Source organism: Indicator indicator, chromosome 8 (assembly GCF_027791375.1).
Source record: "Indicator indicator isolate 239-I01 chromosome 8, UM_Iind_1.1, whole genome shotgun sequence".
Taxonomy (NCBI): domain Eukaryota; kingdom Metazoa; phylum Chordata; class Aves; order Piciformes; family Indicatoridae; genus Indicator; species Indicator indicator.
Genome location: NC_072017.1, coordinates 24,658,666 through 24,682,941, shown reverse-complemented (window position 1 = coordinate 24,682,941; position 24,276 = coordinate 24,658,666). Strand labels below are relative to the sequence as shown.

Below are 24,276 nucleotides of genomic sequence, written 5' to 3'. Positions count from 1 at the left end.
AGATGTACATTGAGAGCAAAGACGTTTCTTGTGAAAGGACAGCCTGTAAAATGGATGTACTAATACCAATGCACAAATACAGAGAAGTCTTAACTCAGCACTTAAGAACAAAAGTCAAAAATCCTTCTAGACCGTAAACGTGAACCAACAGCCAAAAACGTGTGTAAAAATATTACAAAGTCATTTGCATAAAGAGACATGTTGTCTTCAAAATAGCAACTTATATTTATAAATAAAATAAATCATTTAGCAAGCAACAGAAATACTCATTTTCAATCCTCCTATGTTAAAGCCTTACAAAAGTAAAATTGTCTTCATATATGCTCACATCTCGTTCTGACTGACTCATCCAGTTACACCCTACAGTACACGAGGGCCATGAACTTTTAACACTGGCCCTTACAGAATACACAGTGCACAGAAACCATAAAATAAAAATCTCATAACCACACCCTTCACCAGACTAGTCTTTCCAGAAAGTGCATGCAGCTCAGTCAGAGAAGTGGCATGTTTGCCTACACGCTCTTCCCTTGCCCTTCCTCCAAAAGCACTGAAACATTGCCCTCTCTTTTGTACTACAGATACTGACAGTGCTTTTGGTTACAAAATACAGACAAAGTCTTCAGAAATTTGCATGACATAACGACAGACCATACACTCACACATCTGTAGGTCTACAGCATTTTATTCCAAGTTTAAATATGACATTAAACTGCAGTCCTTTTTAAGCAGTCATGATGGTCCAGCAACTCTGAGATTAAGGTCAAACATTCCCAAAAGATATGCATCAAAGATTATTTTTCAGGACTTGGAATTACGATTCTACACCTATATAGGTAAGGTGTACCTATAGCACATAGGTAAAGTTAATGTCTTCATTAGTCCACGTTGGGGAAAAACAGCCAGGATTTTAGATACTAAAATTCTTTTCCAAAGGTGAAACAGAACCAAACAGATTTTTAAAATCATACTTCCACCTACAAACCCTGCATCTATCTATCCCAAACAAACTACAAAACCCTGGCAGGAGGGCATGGCACTGGAACTGCTGTAAGAGCACTCAAAATATCTACCTCAAATACTGAAAGAAGGACTTTAACTGTTAGAGACACTTCTCCAGCGAAACAGGTCTCATCTTTGAGCAAGTCACCAGGCAAACAGACTACAAGGCAAGAAAAGTTTCCTCCACCCTAAATCATATACCCTGACTGTCTTACAACATCATGAACCTCAAATTACATGGCACACCGATAAATACTGTAGCCTCTAATGGATGGCTATAGCTTGGAAGAAATAATCACTATCATCACCTTTCCCCACTCAACTAAATCTAGCTTCAACAACAAACATCTTATAGAACAGATTGATCCAGACCTTTCTGGAGCAACACTCATAAGAAATACCTCACCAAAATATTTCACAGCCACAGAAATCAATGCTCCTCCCCAGACTGACTGTAAGAATCCCCAAAACACTCAAGTCTTTCAAATGCTCCTCTGTGCACCTGAATCACCGCACCACATGCCATTAGGTAAATTAGGCAGAAGAAATGAAGAACCACAAAGCGTCAGGTTCAGCTTACTCAGATCACTAGAACAGAAAACCCACCGATCAGTAGAGTTACCTTTCTCTCGTAACAACCACTTCATCTCTCACTTCTGGTCTTTGATCCCAAATATTTATAAAGACAGGTTTAGAAAATACTTTTTGTTTTGGTTTGGGTTTTAGTTGTTTTGGTTTGGTTGTTTGTTGTTGTTGTTGTTGTTGTTTTTTTTTTTAAACCTCCAGTGCAAATTAAAGGCTCTGGATTCAGGTAACATCACAGGTAATTTCTCTAATTTCCAGTCTCAACAATGCCCTTAACTCTAAACACAGTAAATTGTTCTTGTCCTCCTCCTCAGTTTAGCCAACAACCTTATTGTCCTTTCCCCTTGCTAATGTGCCCTCTGGGTCTCCAGAAGTAATAGTGGCCTTTTCCTTGAGACTCCATAATTGATTAACACAACCTATTTAAACCCAGAAAAATGGCATTTCAAGTTTCTCAAGAAGCAGCAGATCCATAGGGAATGACAGCTCAGTCTACAGGATGTAGAAACAAGAAGACAGTTCTAAAGAATCAAAGAGATGTTTCAGCAAGCAACATGAGGTCAAGCTGTGGCACTGATTGCCACAAAGCACCATGGGTGTTAAAAGTCTATGTGAATTAAAAAAAAAAAAAAGAAAAAAGAAAAAAAGAAAGTCCATTGAAGGCTATTAAATACTGAGCATCACCTCCCTCTGAGGCTATGAGCCAAGCAGCTGAATGCTGACAGAACACATGGATACTTTCCAGTGCATGTTGCTTTTTGTTCTCCTTGCTGTCTTCTTTAGGCTTCTGCTGCCCATGTAAGCAAAGACAGAATGAGAATACTGGAATAGGTGGACTTTTGCTCTGCTCCACAAAGATTTGCTCTGTTCCAAATTTTACACCCTTAGCTGTCTTTCATGATGGAAGGACTTCACCTATTTGAAAGCTTTGTCATTCTTTCCAGTTACTTCAGTTATTCTAATAAGATAAATGTTAAGATAAAAGGACAAATCTTACTTTTTAAAGATATTTTAAAATCCTAATTTTTTTAATGTGAAGACAATCCTGGCAATTCCTATTTTATGCCATCCAAGAACGTTAATGATTTGGTTTTATACTGCTGTTCAAGTATATGTGTATTACACCAAGCAAAATATCCACTTAGCACCTGCAGCAAGGCAGTTACCACACTAAGAAGTGCATTTTGTCAGTTCAAATACTAACAGACGCTTTTTAAATGTACAAAAGTCAGTATAAAACAGTAGTTAAAAGGAAACACATACAACTGTGTCATCGTTTCAGATCTGTCTTAGATGGGAAAAAAAAAATAAACGTCATTAACAGAGCACATTGGTAGTCTGTTCACACTGCAAAATGGTCATTTAACAGAACACATTTCCTTGTTAACAGCCTCAGAAGGAAGATGATAGATTGGGCTGTAATGCAAATAATCTCTGTAATATAGAGTAGGAAGGTGTGGTGAGAAAGCCTCTCCCACAGCTTGTGCCATTGTACTGTCCTTTTTCTTTCAACTGTCAAGATGCTACGTGCTTTTAGCTATTCACGGACCTAGTACTTTAGAAGCAGCAGAGTAAACAACATAATAAACAACACAAAGGTCTTAAAAGCAGTTGCCAAAAAGAAACTGTGAACTTGAGAGAGAAGGGAAACTTCCTGAAGCAATCCAATTACAAAATTATTTCAGGATTGTTTGAACTAACACTGTATTGATACTAAATGCTGGTGTGTGAAGAGATGGGGAAGCAGAAATTTGAGCAGTGAAATCAAAGCTATTTCTTTCCATTAAGCATTTATTCCTAACAAAAATATTGCTTAATATAGCATGAGATCAGTGATGTACTTATTTTGCTTGAACTAGTTATTAGGTGTAGATCAAAAGAGATATTTAACAAAGTACTCATTGTGGTTGGAACACCATAGTTATACTTACACCTTCTCTTTAATTAGAAGCAAACCTTTGCCTCAAGCCTCAGGAGATGCCAATGTCCACTATACCCAAAACAGATGACAATCCGATTGTAACAACTCTCCCAAGATTAAAACGTGGCTATGCGTGGTTATAATGACTACACTTACCTGAATAGTTTTGATGTTTAGGGTTGTGTGATCTAATTTCTCTGTAGCAAGGGACCTGCCTGTGACCTGCCTTGGTTGCAGCTTTCAAAGGAAGAGGCTCCATGACTTTTTGTACTACTGAATCTTAGTTCTCTTCCTAACTTGAAACAGTTGGAAACACCATGCAAAAGCAGCTCATCCTTGTTTACACTAAGGGCAAGTACTAACTCAGCTGAGACTGCTTTGTCACAGGGAGCCAAAACTAGAACAAATCCTGTACATAAACCTGGCCTCAATTCAAACGGTGAAACCTACACTGAGCAAAATGCTGCTTTTGAAAAGAGAAATTTTGTAGCAAAATCAGAAATGCAATGCCTCACAAATGGCAGGATCAGAGCCTAAAGTACAGATGTGCAAACTGCACAGCAAGCATTAGACAGAAATTAGACAGTAAGAAGGAAGAAACTATCAAAATGACAGCCCTTACTAGGGATGTTTTTCCTCCATGCTCTAGTGAGAATGCAACTGTAACATGCTTTGAAAGACTACTTCAATCATTTCAGTGTTCAACCTGCCAAATCAGATGCTATTTGCTAGAATGATCATACTAGAATGGTCTGCAGGCACCAAAGAATAACTTACAGTGAAATGACAAAGTAAGGGAGCAGTACAGAAAAAGAGAAGGGAAAAATGGACAAAGTAACATTCTCTTCTCTCTTGTGCACATCAGAGTAAGAGGCCATGGAAACCAATAAAATACAACTGCAAACTGAGCTCTCCCACTCAAATTCCAGAGGTGAAGGAAAACGTAGATACAGACCTGAGCCTTAACAGAAATCTGTGCAAATCCTAAGGGAAATAAACCAGAGCTCAAGTAACAGCTCCAGCTCTCTTTTAATATCAATATGGAATTCAGAGAGAGCTGAGCTGCCACTACTACTTCCAAGCTGGGTGTTTACAACCTTCTGACTCTGCCTCCTCAGCCCTGGCACATATCCGATCAGCTTTCCTTAGCAGCTCATCCTTTGTCTCTTTTGTCTTGAAGACTGTTACAATTACCTTTGGAAAGAATTCTCTTCCAGCCATCCTTCCCATCCACCAGATTGATTTCATGTGCTATTTGTCATCGAAATGCTTTGGCAAGAAAATAAAGCAGAATTATATGCATGACTGATTAGTTTGGCCCATCCTGTGTTACTTATAAACAGATAATTCCAGTTCTCATCACATCTTCCATAAAACCTCAGAGCAGAGTTAAACACCAAAGCCATATGGTTGTTTTAAAGAGTGTTACCATTTTATAGGGGAAAAAATGAAATCTCAAAATGACCTCTACAAGGAAATCTCCATGACTAAATAAACCTGTGATGTGTAATTGTTTGCTTCCTGAAACTATCTTTTCTAGTCTATTATGGCAATTTGTGGCACAGACAGTTCTCCTAATGCACAAGAGAGTGGCCTTGTGTCTGGATGGTCCTCAGTACCTTCTGCAGGAGTGTCCTCTAAGAGATGATGAGACATTGAATCTTGTATATACACAAGATGCCCAAAAAAGCAGTGAAATTCTTTCAGTGAAGAAGGAGAGTGAATGTGTTCTTTCCATTCTTTCAGTACAGAAGGAGGGTGAACGCTTTTTTCCTTTATTCCCTCAACAACCATCTCATTCTCAGCATTATTTTCCATTATGAATTAGCATAAGCACTGCAGAGTAGCCCAGATCACAGAAGAGGTTGTTCAGGACACCAAAGCAAACAGTCCTTCAAAATTCTCTTTGCAGAAACCAGAAACAGAGCACTCTTTTATTAAAACAAAACCTTCTTCTCTGTTTAGGGATAAGGAATCCAGAAGGCTGTCTAAGATGTGCACTTCACAATAACTCTTTACCACTATGTGAGATGCATAGCCAAAAATTCCCAACATAACAGTGATGAATTGACAGCAGTAAAACAAACACCCACAGCAACAGGCTCTAGATACCCATACAATCCCTAACTGCCAACAAGTAAGCTGAATCCATCTGCCATTTATTTCTCTAATCTACCTGTATTTTTTTACTCTCATTTACAGGTAGAAAGTATAGATTTATAAAGTATAAATTAAGCAGGCAAAACTAACATTGTAAAGAATAAATTAAACTTAATGATTTATTGTGGCAAAGAAGCTGTCAAAGAAATATGCTGCACAAAATTGCTCCAGCTTGTTCTTCTCCCAGGAGGAACATCTCTGATGTGCAAAGTACACACTGCTGACCAGAAACACATGATAAACAAAAGAAAGACACATAAGCAGATTCCAATCTCAAATTTCACCAGTTGGAATCCAGGCAGTGGGATTGTTCCATGCTTTGAGCCCAAAATTTCTCTTTCAGAACAACAACAACAAAAAACCCCAACCCATAGTCACATGATCCTACCAAAACTCAGAACACCAAGCCTCTGCTTCCAGTTCTGCTGTTGATTTATTGTACAACTTGCAACAAATCACTCTGCCCCTTTCTGCTGACCTTGCTTCATCTATAAAGTGGAAACATAGCTATTTCACCCTCAAGATCAGACTTCTGATCCAACTAACCACATGAGCCCTGATAACAACCCAAAGGAGGGAATGAGATTTTTTTCTTTCTGGAGTGGCACAGGCTTAGCTCAGCACTTGGCAACTGTGAAACTACACCCCAAGGGTTTGGGAAGGAGACTAGATACTTCTTATGACATCAACTTCTGGCATAATGCAAGTGTACAAAAGCAGGACATTCTTCTTTTCACAGCCCTAAAGTATGCTTAGACTAAGAGTAACCTGCTACTGTCTAGCCCTAAAAATGTTAAAAGATCAATATAATGAATAAGAATGTAACACTAAACCAAGTGTCATCTCCCAACATTCATTCCTTCTACAAGCAACAGTTCCCTTTCAGATAGGCTATCAAAGAAGTTCAGATTTCCCATCTGTATTACAGCCTGTAACACAGGCTGGATGGGCAAAGGCCTGAAATGTTCCTGCATGGAACAATTGCATTGACAACATAATGCAGGTATCGCCAAGGGACTATATTTCAAGATATTTGCAGGCACAAATCTGGTCCTTCCAGATACTAAGCAGTCCAGTATTCTAACTAGATTTAGACTGGTTTATTCGACACTGTTTCCCACAGCATTATAATTTGCAAATTGAGTTAGTATGAGACGGGGAAGCAGCTTATAAACGGGCTGGAAATAACTGGGGTAAATCTCTCTCTCCTGGGAGGTTTTCAAGATTTGGCTAGAAAAAGACATCACTGGCCTGATCTAGTATTAGCACCTTCCCACTATGAGCAAGTTGTTCGACTTCATGACATACAAAGGTCTCTTCCTACCAACATTTTCACTATTCTGTGATTTCTCACTACAGAAGCCGCAGTAGCACCGTAAGTCTCTCCAAACTGCCCTTTTGACTCAGGCACAACACAGAAATAGAGGTCTTCAGCAGGGTTACAAGACCACCACTCTTTTCAATGCTCAATTCCAATACAGTACCCTGGATTTTAAACTTACTTAAAATACATTAAAAAAATCTGTTAAGTGCCCTACATAATCCAGAGAAGAAAATGACTCACAAATGTTAGCAGCAGTTTGTGAGGGGCTTCAAGCTCCTTCCCAACTCTAGGCGTTGGGGGTTAGGAACTAGCAAGATTTCTGCAACACAAGGAAGGACTCTCAGATGCTCTTTCAGGTATACAAAGCTGGAATTGTTAACTGACCAACCACAGATGAATTGTAACAGTTACAACATAGAAAATTCTGTTACTGTCTGTTTTTTTCCAGACCTCAAAAGAACACTGATTTGTAAAAGTACATCAGTTTCACTATAAAGTGAGGACAGTTCCACTACATTCTTGGGGCTGTGTTTTATGAATCCATGCTCTGTTAAAACTTAAGATATTAAAAAAGAGACGTCTTTCAGGCTTCACAGATAACTGAGGAAAACAGATTCTTTAGACATAGTCAGACCATTACTGTAATATTTATTAAACACAATTTCACAAGATCAACATCATATATCAGAGGAAATAGAAATGCAGAGTGTTCAGTAGTGGAATTCTGCCACACAAGAAACCCCAAACTAAACCCAAAGCAAGATACAAAATACCATTCATAAAAACGATAGCTTCATTTACCAGATCCTCACTAAAGGGATCTGTAGCCCCTTTGATCAGTCACTTCAAGTGCTCCTTTATGAGGGAACAAAGGAAGGGTTGTGCCTATTTGTATTGTTGACTTGCTGTGTTTTAAATAAAAAACCCCAGTTTAGTTCAAGCAGATGAAGGGAACCAGATGTAAAAGAACTTTCACACATTACAATCAGCAGGCAATTATATGTCAGTAAAACCTATAAAATATTTCTAGAAATGAACTCATTATTTTCTTCCCCTTCTCCATTTTGAGGACAAGCTTTCACAGTAGGCTTCTAGATTTTAAAAATCAAAACCTTTTACTTCAAGTGATCGATACACTACTAAATCTCTCAATGAAACGTTGCAGTGTTTAGCTACCTTCGTCTTCTGACCCCCAAGCTTAAAGCAACTACAATGAATTATAGTATAAGACTATGTTTCAAGATTTTTCGATCCGTAATACTTACCCCAAAGAAAGGGGGAAACAAACAAACAGGCTCCCCAAAATCCCACAAACATAATGAAATCAATCCAGTTCCTTTTACGAGCTTTACTCATGTTCAGGGATTAACTGCAAAAACGTGAAAGCCTGAAATCTTCTATTCTGTTACTATCATTTCCAGATTGAAAATATTTAATGACCTAAGACTAAAGGGTCTGCTTCTTTTTTGACCTAATTGATCCATGTTACAGCAGTGCATGACCTGAGACTACCAAAATCAGCAGTGCATGACCTGACAGCAAAATCAAGAAATAATGATAATTACAGATCACTGTTGTCAGCACAGAGATATTTTTAATATTGTCTGAAATCCAGAAACTGAGGAAGGATGGCTAATAGTAGGTCATGAAATTAAATGTCTCTTGATAAAAACGTAACATAGCAGTAGGTATTATTAGGTTTCAAGGAACAGCTGTTCTGGTCTTACTAATGTGCTAATACTTAACAAAAGTATCAGTACAGAGCAGTACATAAAAGAGAGGCCCTGTTCTGCTACTCCTCTCTTTATCTAAACTTGCCTGCATGGTAGATGGAGGTAAAAGATAGTTACAAAAATGTGCATTAATACTCTATTATTTAGTATCTGTTTCCCTCCTTTTAAATCATTACCCATTGTCTTTGGATCTTCCACTCCCTGAACTACTTCTCAATATCATGCTAGATCCCGGTACCAGCACTCAGAATACTCCACCTTCCTATAGCCTCTCTCACATACTAAACATTTGATAGGCTAGTAACAAAGCCAGAATATTTGTCAGAGTTCCTGACACTGTTACAAATATGTTTCACCCTGCATTATCTAAATGGCATCATCCTATAATAAAAGGAACTATATTAAAGATCATTTATGTACTGTTCTGTCTAGAATAGTTTTTTGCATGTTCTTGTTGCAAACGAATTATGTCCAAGCTGTATTTTAAACTGTTCCTGTTTCACTGTAGATGAGCTCTTTATCCCTAGCACTGTGAAGGCTCAATCACAAGCTGATTTAGGAGCACAGAGAGACAGAAACAGTCAGAAAAAACAAACTTGAGACCCCTGCAATCAGAAGAAATATTGTCGTGTTATATTTCTATTAAGCTGATCATGTTCCAGACCAAAACTTAATCTTAGGAGCCTGAGGAGGAGTTGGTGATAGTGGTGTTTGGGCTTCGGGGTGTTTTCGTCTCTCTTTATCCCAGTGTTCCACATTTATAATTAGAATGGACAGACTTCTGAGCAAGATCGAACTACAGATTTGTAGGAAAGAAACTTCTACTTCCCTGGTTCTCTCTTGCAAACATCTATATCCACTATTTCATCTCAGGATATTACAGTTCATCGCATGTGTCTTCATCTGGTTTGCTAATATCCCCATGTCCACCACCGTTATTTTATAGTAATTGCGGTGCAGAAATTCTTGTTACTGGACCTTGAGTCCAAGTACAAATTCGTGCAAGGTCATTTTTGTTTCACTTCAGATTGTGAGAGGAATGGTATGTTGTGTTTTTTTGAGATGCATCCCACAACATGCAGCTTAAGCAAAAAGCAGACAAGATGCCTTTGAGTCATTGTATTTTCTCTTTCCTTGTCATAAGCTGTCCCCAGAGGGAAAAGTGTCCATGCGTATAGTAGTCCACCATAAAATGTCATAAGCCATGAAACTATTCCAGTGGAACTTGAACACGTCTGAGATGCTGCCCGTGTTACAAAAGAAGTGTGCTTTGTACTTTTATTAAGTTTTGCATACTTTGCTATTTAGTTTCCCTCCACTTCTTACAACAGATGTGACATTTCCAGACTGGGGATAAGAATCTAACCCAGCAATTTATCATGACAGGATGATGCTTCCAACTATATTGACAGATGAACTACAGAGTGTAGCAGTATCAACTAACCAGAGTATGTCACCTAAGCAAGGCAGGCTGCACCTGCTCCAGCCTGGAAGCTGTAGCAAGTCATGCACAAACCCACACTACTCTCTAAACAATGACTTTTTTCATCATAGCTCATCCTGGAAAGCAGAACTATCATGACATGATGGCCAGTGAGATCGAGAAGGGGGCAAAAGACGCATGGGTATGGTTAGAAAGCACAGGCACTACTGACAGGAATGAAAGACTATTGAAAGCTGCATTGTTCTTAACACTATGAGCAACCTACATTATACTGTTAATTTCTCCATGCTTTCCACATGAAAATTGGTAAGCCAGTGTTATTACCAGTTCTGCTCCACATGTGAAATTCCAATTCCATGGAAAAAAAAAATCTTAAATTTAACTTCACTTTTGGTTCCAAATTAGAACTTCTAAAATACACTTTGGAGCAAAAAGGTATTGATGGGAAGGGCCAGCCAGAAAAAAACAGAAACAGATTGAAACTGTTTCACCCTTAAACATTTTGATAAAATTAGATTTTCTGTTGATAGTGATTTGGATTTATTTGATATTATTGTAATATGACATGATCTAATACATGTTCAAACAAGTTGACTTTAACTGCCCCATTTTAAGAAAAAAGTTAAGTAATTTTACTTATAAAACATAAATCACTATTTCCTTTTAAGTAGATGTAAGTATTTAAAGACAAAGGCAATACTCCCCTGCAACTTAAACACACTGCTGGAAACAGTTACAGTGCTGCTGCAGGCAGGTGAGAGAAAGAAAAAGCATCCTCCCTTTTAGCACATCACATCGTAGATACACCACATCGGTTGTGCTATAAGAAGAGGCTACGTTTCTCTCTATTCTTCTAGTTATAAAAGCTACCCCATTGCACTGTAAAAATGTTAACAACAACAACAAAAAAATCAGACTGGAAGAAATAAAATTAAAAGGTCATGTCATGTCAGAAAGTTGGACACGAGAGGCAACCCTTGGAAAGGCTTTTCACAAAGGAGTGGGAAAGCCAGTGGTAGCTGGTCTGCTCTATCAATTTACTTCATTAAAATCCTATTATCCACCACAGAATAAGGATGAGATTGCCTGGCGGAGAACTGAGGGGGGAAGTTTGGAAATAAGGCAAAAGATTAGATTTTTTTAAGGAGAGTTACAGAATATTCAGAAGCTTATGGGAAAACGTGGCCTTTCATATCAATAGCTTAGAAGCTCACAGCAATCACTAATGGAAATTCTAAATAAACACATAATGTTTGTCTGTGTATTTTGATTAATTTGCTTCTGCCATTTCTGTTCATTTGCTTCTCTCATTTTTGAAACCTTAGGTATGAGATCAAAGTTAATGGTATAAATAATAGAGCGTTGCTATTCTTGACTGAACCAAGAATTATATTTTCCTTGCAGCAGAAGCAAACAGTGCAAAGAAAGAAAAGTCACGAGGGCTTGCCTTAAACCACACTTTTACCAAACCACCCTGTTTGTGATACATAAGCAAGCCTTTGGATTTTAGGACTATAAAACAATTACCTTTAACAGAAAGCTATTTTGGTATTTCATTACTGTTACCAAAACAGAGAAGGAGTAGAATGGTAATTTGCTGATTAATTTCCTACTTCATCCCATAAAAAGAAAAAAAACGTAAAAAAGGAAAAGAAGGCAATAATAAATACAGAAAAATGGTTCTTACCCTGAAGAGCGGCAGTCTGGTTTATTTCTTTCAGAGCGATCTGTGAAAAAGGAGGCAGAGTATCAACACAAAAGTTGTTCTTTAGCAATACTAGTACAGAAGTCTTAAAGGAACTGTGACACTGTATGACCAGCAAAAGCAAGAGCTGATTCTGTTTTAAAACAGTTTTCCTGCACTGAACTACTCTGCCTGAGACCAAGTAATATTACTGCAGGTTTAATGTTTGTTACTAGTCCTCTACTCAAAACACAGTGTGTTTATGTTTCGTATTAAAGTTTAGGAAGCTTCCCCTTTCTTTAGCTGAAATGAATAGGACTTTAGTGCAGGGTAAAAATAAGGGAGAAGGAAGAGGAAAAAAGTAAAACCACAGATTACTAAGCGCAAAAAAATCATTCCATGAATCACGGCTGGCAGAGTTCCCTGACAGGATGGGAGAAAACATCAGCAGTTGGTTGCAGCAACATCTGCAAATATACTGAACCCAGTGCAGCCCCATCATTAACTCTTTGACTTCTGAATGTTCTAGACACTGAACCTTTCTGTGGTTTTAGAAAGGGGTTTTGTTTATCCTGTGAATATTTCAAGTAGCTTATTTGCACTAATGAGATTTACCTGCAAATAACAATCTGCACAGTACAATCGTATCAACTCGGGTAAACTTCTTTTCCTGAACAACTTTTCAGACACTAATGCCATCTCTACATACTTTCGATGCTTTTCTATTTTGGGTTTTGGTTTGAGTTTTTTGTTTTGGTTTTTGTTTTTTTGTTTGTTTTTAAGAAAGTATAAAATACCCTAGGAGTTAACACTATCATATAAGCATTACAACATAACCACTCTGCTGTGTTGTTAGAATTCACATATTACTTATTAGTTATTGTAAGTCCCTGAATCTCTCACCACATGACTTGAACTATCCAAAAGAAGCAATTGAGATGTGTGTGTGTATATATATTCTAGAGGAGGGTCTAATAATTTACTAGAGAAAGATTCACTAAGCAATTAGAAGGATATTCTTACAGCTATAAATAATCTCCACTGGCCATGGCAATTTTGCTTTTGATTCCAGTTGTGTGTAATTTAAACAGAAAAATATTTTTCCTGTTAACAAACACATTAGTGAAAAGCTTATCTATGCAGATGAGTAAGAGCTAGCCTAAAAAAAGAAATATTCATGGACTATGTTTTTAACCTTAAAGCTCTGCATCTAAAATAAAATTTATTCTCTTAATACTGCACATTTATTTGTGCAATTTTATCTCATTTACAGAAGATATATATTCCTCATATGTATGTGCACATTTGATTATGTTTTCTTTGAAGTGATAAAAAATGATTGCATTTAAACAGTCCTCAAAGTATCTAATGCTTTTCCCATCCATAGGTGCTCATACTGAGCTGTCATAGCCACACTGTGCATAATTTATTGTGTTTCTGACTCTCAGAGATCTTGATTTCACCATGCTATGTGCTACTCTGTTAGCTAGAAACAGCACGGTATAGCTCCAAGCAGAGCTGCAGCAACAGTTGTTCAAACAGAGAAAGGCTCTTTCCATAGAGTTTGTTCAAGTAACCTCCCTACCTGTGAGCACTGAAAAAAAATAAGGCAGGACTTCCTACTCCTGCCAATCTCCCATCCATCAGCGTTACTTGTTACGTACACAGCCACAATCTAACAGCATTCAGAAAAAACCTTCCTACTTCTAAGAGATCTTGTGAATAAAGTAGTGAAAAGGAGTCAGAGCAGATGTAAACAGTGTCTGGCAGCTCTCCCCCGCAGCCCATGTCTAGTCGGCAGATCCACCACAGCCTGGCCACACCACCACAACCAGCTTATTCAGGAAACCAATGCAACTCCCCTTTCTCTTTTGTTTTAGTGAAATGTTGATACAGAAAATATCCTTGCTTTTCTACATTTTAATTACTGCTAAACTCAGTGAAAGCACACTCTCCATGTGTACACTGGTCTTACTAAAAGGAACAAAGTGAAATGGAATCCTGCAAGCATGCACTTAGCATTTTAAAGAAAAAACAAAACCTGCACCTGTTTAACGTTATTGTGAACTTAATGTTTTAAAACTTATTTAGTATCTGATATAATGAGAGAATCAAAGTGCTGAATTAGTGCTTAAATTTTGAATTCTAAATGCTGTTTTGGCATTATGCATAAGCACCAGTTCACTATGTCATACACCTCTAAAATGTGAAAACCCAGAAGAAATAGGCAATTTTTAATTATTATCAATGCACACACATATATATGTGCATGTGTTACACTTAAACACATATATGCAGATCCTATTCCTGCATTTTGCAGACAAAGTCTTGGCTTGAAATAGTTGGGTCACAAAAGCACACACCCAGAGATGATTCTCTTCTACTTTGTACATGACCTCAACAACTGACAGATCTCTTTGCAATCTCTTCTAATAGAGACAAGCAAGAAGACCATATAGATGCAAAAATCTGGAAAACCAACCCTCTACAACAGATTTTCCTCTTTATGGAAGACATGGATTGCTGTAAAACACTGCAGGACTTGATGTCTTTCTAGCACAATACTGTATATCCTTTGATTCTAAACTCTGGAAGCCAATACTTCCCATCAGATTCAAATGCTTTATGGACCAGCATGCACTATGAACAGAGAACAGCCTGCACATCGGCACGTGAAATTTCCAAGGAAAAAAAAAATCTGCTTCCAGTTACAGATACTACCTTCCAAACATAAGCTTCCATAGATGAGACGCCAGCACTGCTGGCCCTGTCCTTGCATTGCTAAGGTAGTACAATTCCTTACTGTTCATCTAGCTGCAGTCAAATAGGCTAGGGATTACTAACCAGCTAGTATGCACAAGCTAGAAAACTGGATTGTTTGACTCGTAAGTGTATTTTGGTTAATGAACTATTCTTGAAAATCATCTCCCTAACATGATAGTCAAAGGAGGACAGCATGTAGCATAGCAGATGTGTTACCAACTTACTGACAACTCCCCTAGAGGTGGTGCAGTACTATCACCTCTTTAATGTTACTATTGCAGATTTTCCCAGCAGAGACATACATCAGAGTGGCTCTTCTGCAGACAGAAAAAACATCTTTCTTCCTGTCCTTCAATACACAATTGGCATAGACAGAGACTTGCAGTGTCACAATCCATAAATAGTGTCCACGCTCCAACCTCCCACAGTCTAGACTTAAAGAGATTTTCCTTGTTTCATACCATACAACCTTTGGGGCCCTTAAACAAATACAGCAAGTGTGGGAGAAATACACTATTCTTCCTCAGTAGTAGGATACAGTATGAGAAGTCAAAGAGATAGCAGGTGGAACAAGTCAGACTCCTGGCTGACATTGGGAAGATTGGCTCCAAGTTTTAAGCACTGTAGAGGAATCAAGGAAAACATCAGGACATAAAGACATGGCATTCATACCGCAACTGTTTGGCATGTCTAGTGTTTATTTACAAAATCATGCTGTGCATATTTCATTAACACCATGGACACATTATGCCTCTTTTCATCATTCAGATACTGAGTGGCAAACAGAAATACCACCTTTCAGTTGCTTTTAGAAAGCTTTCTTTAACTGGTGATTCTCTTACTCTTCAAGTATGGGAAAATCATCTTCTTTGTTTGCCTTTAATGTGATAGAATAGGTTTTCTTCTAAAGGAAAATACAAACAACTATTAGAAGAAAAATGACTTACTCAACATTATTTCAGTTGCTCCACAGATTCTAAATAGCTTAATTTTTTGCATAAAGACCACTAAAGCAGAAAACAACAGCTTTTAAGGCATTCACTCTCTCTGAGAGACAAGCAAAGAAAAGGAAAAAGGCAAGTCACACCAAACTGAGACATTGTTTTTTCTCTGTTTATTTTGCAAGCTTCTTTGAAGTGTCTTGTTGCTATGAGTGAGTTCATTGAAAAGTGTGCTCTCACTAGAAAAAAATGTAAGTATAAACATGAAATGCCACAGAAAAGCAAGTTGAAAATTAATGCACATTCTGCTGCTTTGCAACTGGAAAGCTACTAGGAAGCTTACAATGCAACTACCTCCTGAGGTAGGTAACTTCCTACTCTTAATCCCACCCCACAGCGTAAACTCTTAAAAAAGCTGAATTGGCTGAAGAGAGAAAAGTGGGGCAAACACCAGGGATGAGAACTCCACTACTTCCCTAGGCAGCCTGTTCCAGTGCTTTACAACACTTTCAGTGTTATGGTCCAGTCAAAACCTCCCCCGGCATAACTTGAGGCTATTTACTCATCCTGTCACTTGTTAACATGGGAGAAGCCTTCATGACATTCTTCAGGAAAGTGTAGTTAGAGAAATCAGCTGTCTCCACCTCTGTTGTTTTTAGCTCCTGATGGCGCAGCAGTGGTTTCAGACTGAAAAGTAGCATGAGATGCTTTTAACAATAATTCTGTAACAATGGCAAACCTCTAAATAAATCAAGCGACAGGAAGAGTAGCCTCTTAAGCAATGCTGGAAACCCCAAAATACAAAATACACAGAGAAGTCACATTCTTGGAATAGGCAGTTGTTGAAAGAGGCTATAGAGCTTTCCCTAATCTGAATGTGTGAATCCCCAATGAGCACACTTGACAAATCTAGATGCTAAGATCAATACAGCAACTTTACAAGGCACCATTTAGAACTGCTATGGCTCCCACCCTTATTTTAGTAACATCTTGACTGTTACCCAGCTGACCATAGCTAAATGATCCAACAATCCCCATCAGCCAGACACAGCCAGTGTCTCAAATTTCCATTTTGAATTGCCAGTGTTGATGGGGCCCTTGTTCAAATTAAATTGCAGTTTTTCTGGGAAAAATTGATTTGCATTTGTGCAGGATTTTCAATGGAAGTTCCTTTATCCACACTGAGATAAACACTAACTGCCACGTTTTTGTCTTCCATTGTTAAGGCACACCAGCTCACAGTGACTCTTTCTTCTTTTTAGCACTTCCCTCAGGTAACGTTCAGAACAATGCAAACTAATCCCACTGTACAGAATCTACTAGAAATCTCAATTTTATCAGAAATTGCTACACAACAAAATTCAGAAAACTGAACATTTATTTACATGTTTTAGCACTGTAACAGCTGGTCCTTAGCAGTTGTTTAAAAGGCAGAAGGAGAGATTCAGGAGATACTTGGAAAAAACTTTTTTCATTTAGTTTATGTAGTTTTCCCTTTATTTTAAGAAGCCACAAAAACAGGATACACTTCAAGTTTATACTTGTAAAGGCAGACAGTTTTTACATTGGCTAAAATTCTACAGTATGCTGCTGAATTTCTGAACAGTACATTGCAAAACAAAACAAAACAAAATCCCAGCATTATACCCTGCCAAAATGAAATGACAGTTTTAATACCAAACAGTAATGGAGTCTTGCAAGCACAAATCATTCCTGCAGGTTTTTTATACTTGGACTAATGCTTTTTACCCCCACTCTTAAGTATGATTGATGTATGGCTAGGGAAGACACCCCAACATATAGCTAAGAACCTCTCTGAATATTAACCTTGAAACCTACTGATGACCATGAAGCTTCTACTTAACCAAAGAACATATTCCTTCAACTTGCCAAAGAAAAAACAATAAACTGAAGTCACCTCTAAAGCCTTTTTTGTATTTTTACGATACATAAGTGAAAAATAATTTACTGGACAACAGAAGACACATTCGCCAGCAGTACATTTGCTGCTGATATGTTTTTATGATTCTGAATTTCCACCTCCTCATTCTTGTGTTACTCCTGCACTGCAACTGCCAAAGTGTGCATACATCAGTGTGAATATATGTGCCAGCATAAGAGTGGGGCTGACACAGAAACCTGAGAAAGGAAACACTGTAAGCTCTGACTGCTTCTCAAAAGGTCCAGGTTATAGGAATCTAGACCACTGAGCAACTAAAAGTTTTCTGAATTTGCTTACCCAAAACAATATGTTTTGATTGTTGGGACAGCAAGACTCAACAACAAATACCTCCAGTGCAATCTTATGCATTATGCACTTGGAAGTGTTATTTAATGGTGTGAAATATGGATTCACAACACAGTGCTGAATAGCAGTATCAGCAGAAGATATTCACACTTCTGTCTTACAAGAAACTGATTCAGGATTTTTCTTGGGTTTTTGTTTTAAAGCTTTCTTGATGATTTCATTCTGTGAAGCCACTGACAGCAACAGAGATGACACTGCTCCCAGTATAAGAATTGGACATTATGGTGAGTTCAAGAACACAGGTCTGCATTTTGGGAGGAATTTGGAATGAAATGACACAGAGACAAAGAAAATTACTTATTTTTCAAAAAGAGATTGTCAACACATAAGAACCATATAAAAACCAACCTCTATAAAAACAGAAGAAATGTACCAGGAAAATAACAATATTTATTTCTCTTAAGATACCACTGAAATACTCAAGAGTGTGTTCTTGGAATACTTTGTGGTCTCTTGTCACTATTTATGATAAAACAATCCCAAAATTGTTTACCCAGTCCACATAAAGACATCTAACAAGAACATTCTTAAACCTCAATGGTTTTGATGCAAGTGCTGATTTTCTACAGAAGTGCTATTAACAAAATATTTTCCTCCAGTGACATTAGTAATTCTTCCCAACAGCCACACCAAACCAGAAAACTTTGGGAAAGTGAAAATAACATCTTCTTGCATGCTTTGGATTTTTCTTAAGTACCACAGAATGGATTATTCCCCAAAAGGTTGCTTCCACTTAATTGTAAAACAAATATTACAAGATCTACAAACACCATAAAAGGGATTAATTCCATGGTGTAAAAATTGACTTGTAGAATAATGTTGGTGCATGCCAATAAACTGTTGCAACCTGAGATAACCCTCATCCATTAGCACAGTACATGCTGAAAACTTGTGCAACTCTAAGCTAGTATCCCACAGAACAGGAAGTCCAGCACTTGTCTGTTCTTGAAATATGTCATATTTTTAATGCGTATTATTTGATAAAAAGACATCAGCACCCAAAATTCATTTTTTAAGATGTGAATCACCTAACGTTCTGAAGACATTTTATTGAAGTTTGAGATCATTTATTCATATTTACTCCAGGATTAAGTGTTAAACATATACTAAATTCCCTTTAAGGTACCTTAGACTCCTTCATTACCGGTGTAAAATGTGTGTGTGTAAATCTGCACATGTCCATTGGTTCTTGAGGACCATCCTGCCCAGAAGTCACTGTGTGCAGCTGAATTCCTTGCACTGTGATCTCACCTTGGGCAGAAGGCATGTTTGTGTAGTAGCTTGGATCACTCTGTAGCTATGTCTTTTGCATCAGCCCAGTCCATGGGAAAAATGAAGGTGTGCAGACTCATCTGGCCAACACTAAATTAGGGTCTTGCTTGGACTTGAGATAGGAAGTTGAAAAGGAAGTGCAGTCCGTTGGGAGCACATCAGAAGTCCTCCTAATCAGCAAGAGTGCCAAAGATCAGATGATTACTTTTACCTGTGGCTTCCGTACTTTAGGCAAGAGCTGACTGCACCTGTCTCCAGGGTCCTCAGGAATTAGAATATTTTACAGTATTCTCATCTGATTCTCCATATTGTTAGCAATTGTAGTTCCTCCTCCTTAAGTCTCACAGAAAATACACAACAAAAAAGCAGCTATTATTGATTTTTTTTAGCTGCTCCCAGCCTTGACATCAGGTTAGCACCTCTTCTCATCAGTCTAAGTGCAAATTCCACCCATTCTGTTGCTACTCACTGTAACAGGGAGCAGTTTCCTTACTGCCCAAAGAGATGCTTCAAAAACCCTAGGGAAGATTTAAATGAGCAAGCGAAAGGATAGCAAAGCCATAAGCATCTGAAAATCCTCAAAACGAAGGACCCTGTGTCTATTGCAGATAAACCCATGGTTCCTGGGTGCTCTGGTAATGCTGCCAGAGACTGTTCCAGTTCTTTGCTACCTTGGAGAAATAGCAGCTCTCCCACCTGCTCCTAGACCTCTCCTCTTCCCACTCCTGTGCACACCTGAAAAAGACCTACAGATTCTGTTAGAGGCATCCAACCTCTGTAAATACACTAATAAGTACTTCTATGTTGCTACAATGCCAAGAGTAAAACACTGTAATGATGCATGCCAATTAAATAGTTCTTGATAATGGGTTCACCAACATCAAGCTAGTGGACAGCACACAGAGAAATGAAGCATGTCTAAACATCATGTGTCACAGCAGCAGCTACTATACATTTCCCAGAGATGATATTGGTGATCTCCACCAAGATTTACACACCAGAATGAAAAGTAGATTTTGTCATGATGAAGTTATGGCCATGACTGCTGGATACATGAGGTCTGCAAAATTATCCCATATTATTAGTGATATCTGCCCCATACTGGTAGTGACAACCCTTCCAAGAACCATCTTACCATGCTTAACCAAAGGGTGTCGTAGATTACAGCAAGCATCCCATTCTCAGGAACTACATTCTCAGATGACCTTCACCATTCCAATGTGGAGATCACTAAGTGTTTTGTCAGACATACTATACTTGCAAAGGTCAAGGAGCTTATGACAAATGACAAAGGTCAGAGAGTTTGCCATCAGATAAACTGTCACCTGACAATGTTTTTTCAAAGCGGTAAGCAGAAGGAAAGATATTTTCCAAAAATTTTGCTTTGATCCGAAGTCCTACATATCTGTTAGTTTCTGCACCCTAGATTTATAATGCAGCTACGAAAGTTGCACTGATGGAGGAAATTATTATGAAAAAGTCATCAAAATGCTGACCTTGTTTCCAGGTGTTTAATGTCCCATTGCTCCAACAGGATGAGCCAACAGCATTTTAATAATGAATAACATCACACCACACTGTACACTCAAAAACTCTTGTAAATGATTTAGCACAGACTTGCACAACTTGAATTAATTTTCATGTGCCGATCTGTGATATTGAGTGCTCAGTTTTTAATGCCAGTGTGCATGAGGAATACAAATTTATCACCTTCAGAAAATAATTTTAGCTTATCTCTTATAGAGGCAAAATATTATAGCAAAAAAAAAAAAATCAAAGGGTTTATTTTATACATACAATATTCTGTCTAGAAAAATGGATTAGAAACCTCTTTGGAGGAAATATAGTGCTGGAAAATTTACCTAAGTTTTTAAGAGTATGCACAAAGCCATATTGAAGGAAGCAAAACACAGATAAGAAATTTATCATCACAATTCAAGAACTAGTGAGTACCCAGTATGCAAAAGGTAGCAACTATTTTTTTTAATAGTGAATAATTATGTTCCTTACTACCATGTCAGATTTGAAGATCAAAAGTGTATGTGGATTCAAAAAGGAATTGAATTAATGAAAGATAAGTCCAGTGATTTAGCAGGGCCTTTCATATACAGCCTCTGAGAAATTGCTAAGACACTGACTGAAGAGGGGAAGGAATCTCTCTTTGAAGAATTGAATCCTAGGAGATATTTCTTGCATACTTTCCTGAAGCCATTTGTAGGCAATTTTAAGAAACAGGTTACTTGAGAAGACTAAGCTTTTGGCTGATCCTGCCTGATGTTCCTAAGAATGTGAAAACTATAGAAGTCTTGTTCCATGGTTTGTTTTTTTTTTTAGTTTACACACTGGGATATACATGACCTACTATCATGGCTCTAAAAGGCTGAGGCCGTACACCCTATTAGTTATAAGGGTGATAAATGTCAATCATTTGATATCTTCTGCATATTTTGATCCAATTACATTTTGTCTAAAAGCCTGAACAAACTGACTGAAATGGTAACTCACAAAATAAATGCAACCCCTTAAAAAGCTTAGGGGGGAAAAAAAAGCAGTGGAAAAGAAAATCTACCACAATATCTGTTGCATTCAGCTTTTACTACAGTGTGAACACTTTCAGCCTTGCTTTCATCCAGCCCTTAAGGCTGAACTCAAATACAGCTACACACAGCCACAGAAAGCAAGTATAGATTTGTTTAGTAACATATGCAAGACTTCATAAACCAATTCAGTTGAAATATCTTATCTAGAATTCCATTAAATCTTCTAAGATCCTCAGCTCTCAGAAAGAATGTCAAGTTGATGTTTCTAGAATAACACATGCAATCCATACAAATCTCTGCTGACTTACACCATCTGAAAGTGTAACAGCACTACATCAGATGTTCAATTTTAAAATATCAATAACCGTAAAATCTTTCCAAAATAGTACAATGTTGAAGGAAAAAAAGGAAGCTTTCCTGCTGTGTGCCATCAACCACTAAACCTCTTCTTTCCTGCAAAACTTATTTTTGTCCTTCACTTAAGGGAAGGATGCTTGCCAAGCATAAACCACAGATCAACAAACAATGCATTGTCTGTCTACTCAAGTCCACTGTTGGAATTCTTGGGTAACTTTGGTGCAAGCTGATTTTCATGCAAAGAGTGAAAATGTTAACCAGCAACAAGGTCAGTGCTGCTTCCACTCCATTTTTATATGGTTTGGGAACCTGACTACACAAGGCAGGACTACACAGAGAGAAGGTTGAAGGGGCTGCACTTTTTTAGTCTGGCAAATATGAGGCAAAGGAGCTGTGTAACATCATTACACAGCTACCTGAAGGGCAGCAACAGAGATCCCAAACACAAACTCTTCCTGGTTTTAATGGACAATACTACAAGGGACAACAGTCACAACTGTGGCTTGGGAGGTTCAGGTTGAACATGAGGAAAAATTCTTTCAGTGGTAGGTAATGCGGTAGTAGAGCAGGTTGCACACAGAGGCAGTACATCTCTCTGTTTGGGAGACTTTTCAAGACACAGCTAACAAGTCTTTGGCTGAAAGACTGTTGCTTTGCCTTAGCAACAGTCCTTCTTTAAGCAGGAGGCTGGACTAGGTGATTCCAGAGCTCCCTTCCAGTCAACACTTCCATGGCAAAACTTACAAAATCATCAAAGCAAAGAAAGTAAACTATACTAAAGGTAAAGCACTGTATTTCTCTATAGATAATAAGCATTGACAGATGAAAAATGCCTTTAAGTGCTATCAAAGGAAGTTTTTGTACTGCACATATTGTATGAGATACTTAGTCAAACAACGCACACAGAACTACATCAACTTTTAATGCAAAGAGTGTCAACACCACTCCTCTGTTGTTTCCAGATTTTAAATTAAGGCTATGCCCGGCAGAAGTAAATATTGACAAACTTATTTACAAATATTACAGGTTTTTTGCATTTGTAAACAGCAATCACTGTGGCAAAAGCTTCTTGCAATGAGGTTATGACTAATTCTGCCCTTTGCCATCTATCCCTAGTCTTTATGCAACAACCTTGATTTATCATGTTACCTTGACAGGAAATGATTGCTTGCAACACAGTTACAGCATGGTCTTTGGGCAATCCCAGCTCAATGAGTTGTTCTCTTTGGCTACAATCTTGCCACTCCTTATGCAATGACATTTTTGTGACTTGCTTTGCCTATAACCTAAATAAAGAACGTTCATTTTATCACTTAATAATAACAATACTTATTTGTCCTCCTACAATTTCCTTGTCTGGGGAATCATCATGTGGATTATCAGAAGTTATTCAGTTATTTTCCTTACAGCAGCCTTCATTTTTAGAAGGGTTGTTTCTTCAGAAGACACAACATTCTCTGTGGCTCAGTCTACATTCTCAGGCAAGTAATTGCAAGCAGGTTTTTTTTCTTGTCACTGACAGTACACTCGAATTTTAAGATATGTTGGTGAATTTCCAAGTATAGGCTACATTTTTCAACTTCTACAAAAGCTTTAGTTAGTACCTTATATTTATCTGAAGCATGTAAATTCAAGGGTTATGACATTTAGAGGAAATGTGTATAGTAAATTCAACCAGCTATGGAAAAGTTCTAACCAAGTAATCTTTTTCATAATTATACAATACATCATATTAGCACTAGTTTGAGATTATTACAGAAGAATTGTAGCATTTGTGCTTTTTAAAAAGTCTTTTATTGTGGTGTTGCCTCAAGCAATTCTTAAAACTGAAGCCCTGAACCCTGCATTGGGACTACAAAACAAAACCAGACTGAATCCCAGGAGAAAGAGGGAAGAGATGTCCATCTGGCAATCAATCTTACTGCTTCCTGAACTTGTGAACCAGATGATTAAATAAATAAATAAATGCATAAATAAACAAACACTCCCTCCCACCTCCCTTCTCAGACTGCTTTTTAAGAGCTTCTTGTGTACATGTGGACAGACTAGCAGATCATAGGTAGAACTTATGCATTTATTCAAGATCTGCTCTGTCAAGACTTGTTTCTTCTCTGAATAAGAGATGGTAGATGGTTATTCTAACAATTTCCAGATAGCACTGAAGGACACAGGCATGCAGACAAGTCTCTAGCTGAACAATGCAGACTTCTGTTCTACAAGAGGCAGATCTTTTAGCTTCTTA

General features: G+C 37.9%; 1 protein-coding gene across 1 annotated transcript in view; it reads right to left on the bottom strand.

The window, feature by feature from the left end:
* The window catches only part of SH3D19 (SH3 domain containing 19), a 75,447-nt gene that overhangs the window by 46,565 nt on the left and 4,606 nt on the right, over positions 1-24,276 (bottom strand). Inside the window, exon 2 of the mRNA XM_054382952.1 lies at positions 11,857-11,896. Within this exon, the coding sequence (XP_054238927.1) occupies positions 11,857-11,896 (40 nt within the window). The remainder of the gene's footprint in view (positions 1-11,856; positions 11,897-24,276) is intronic.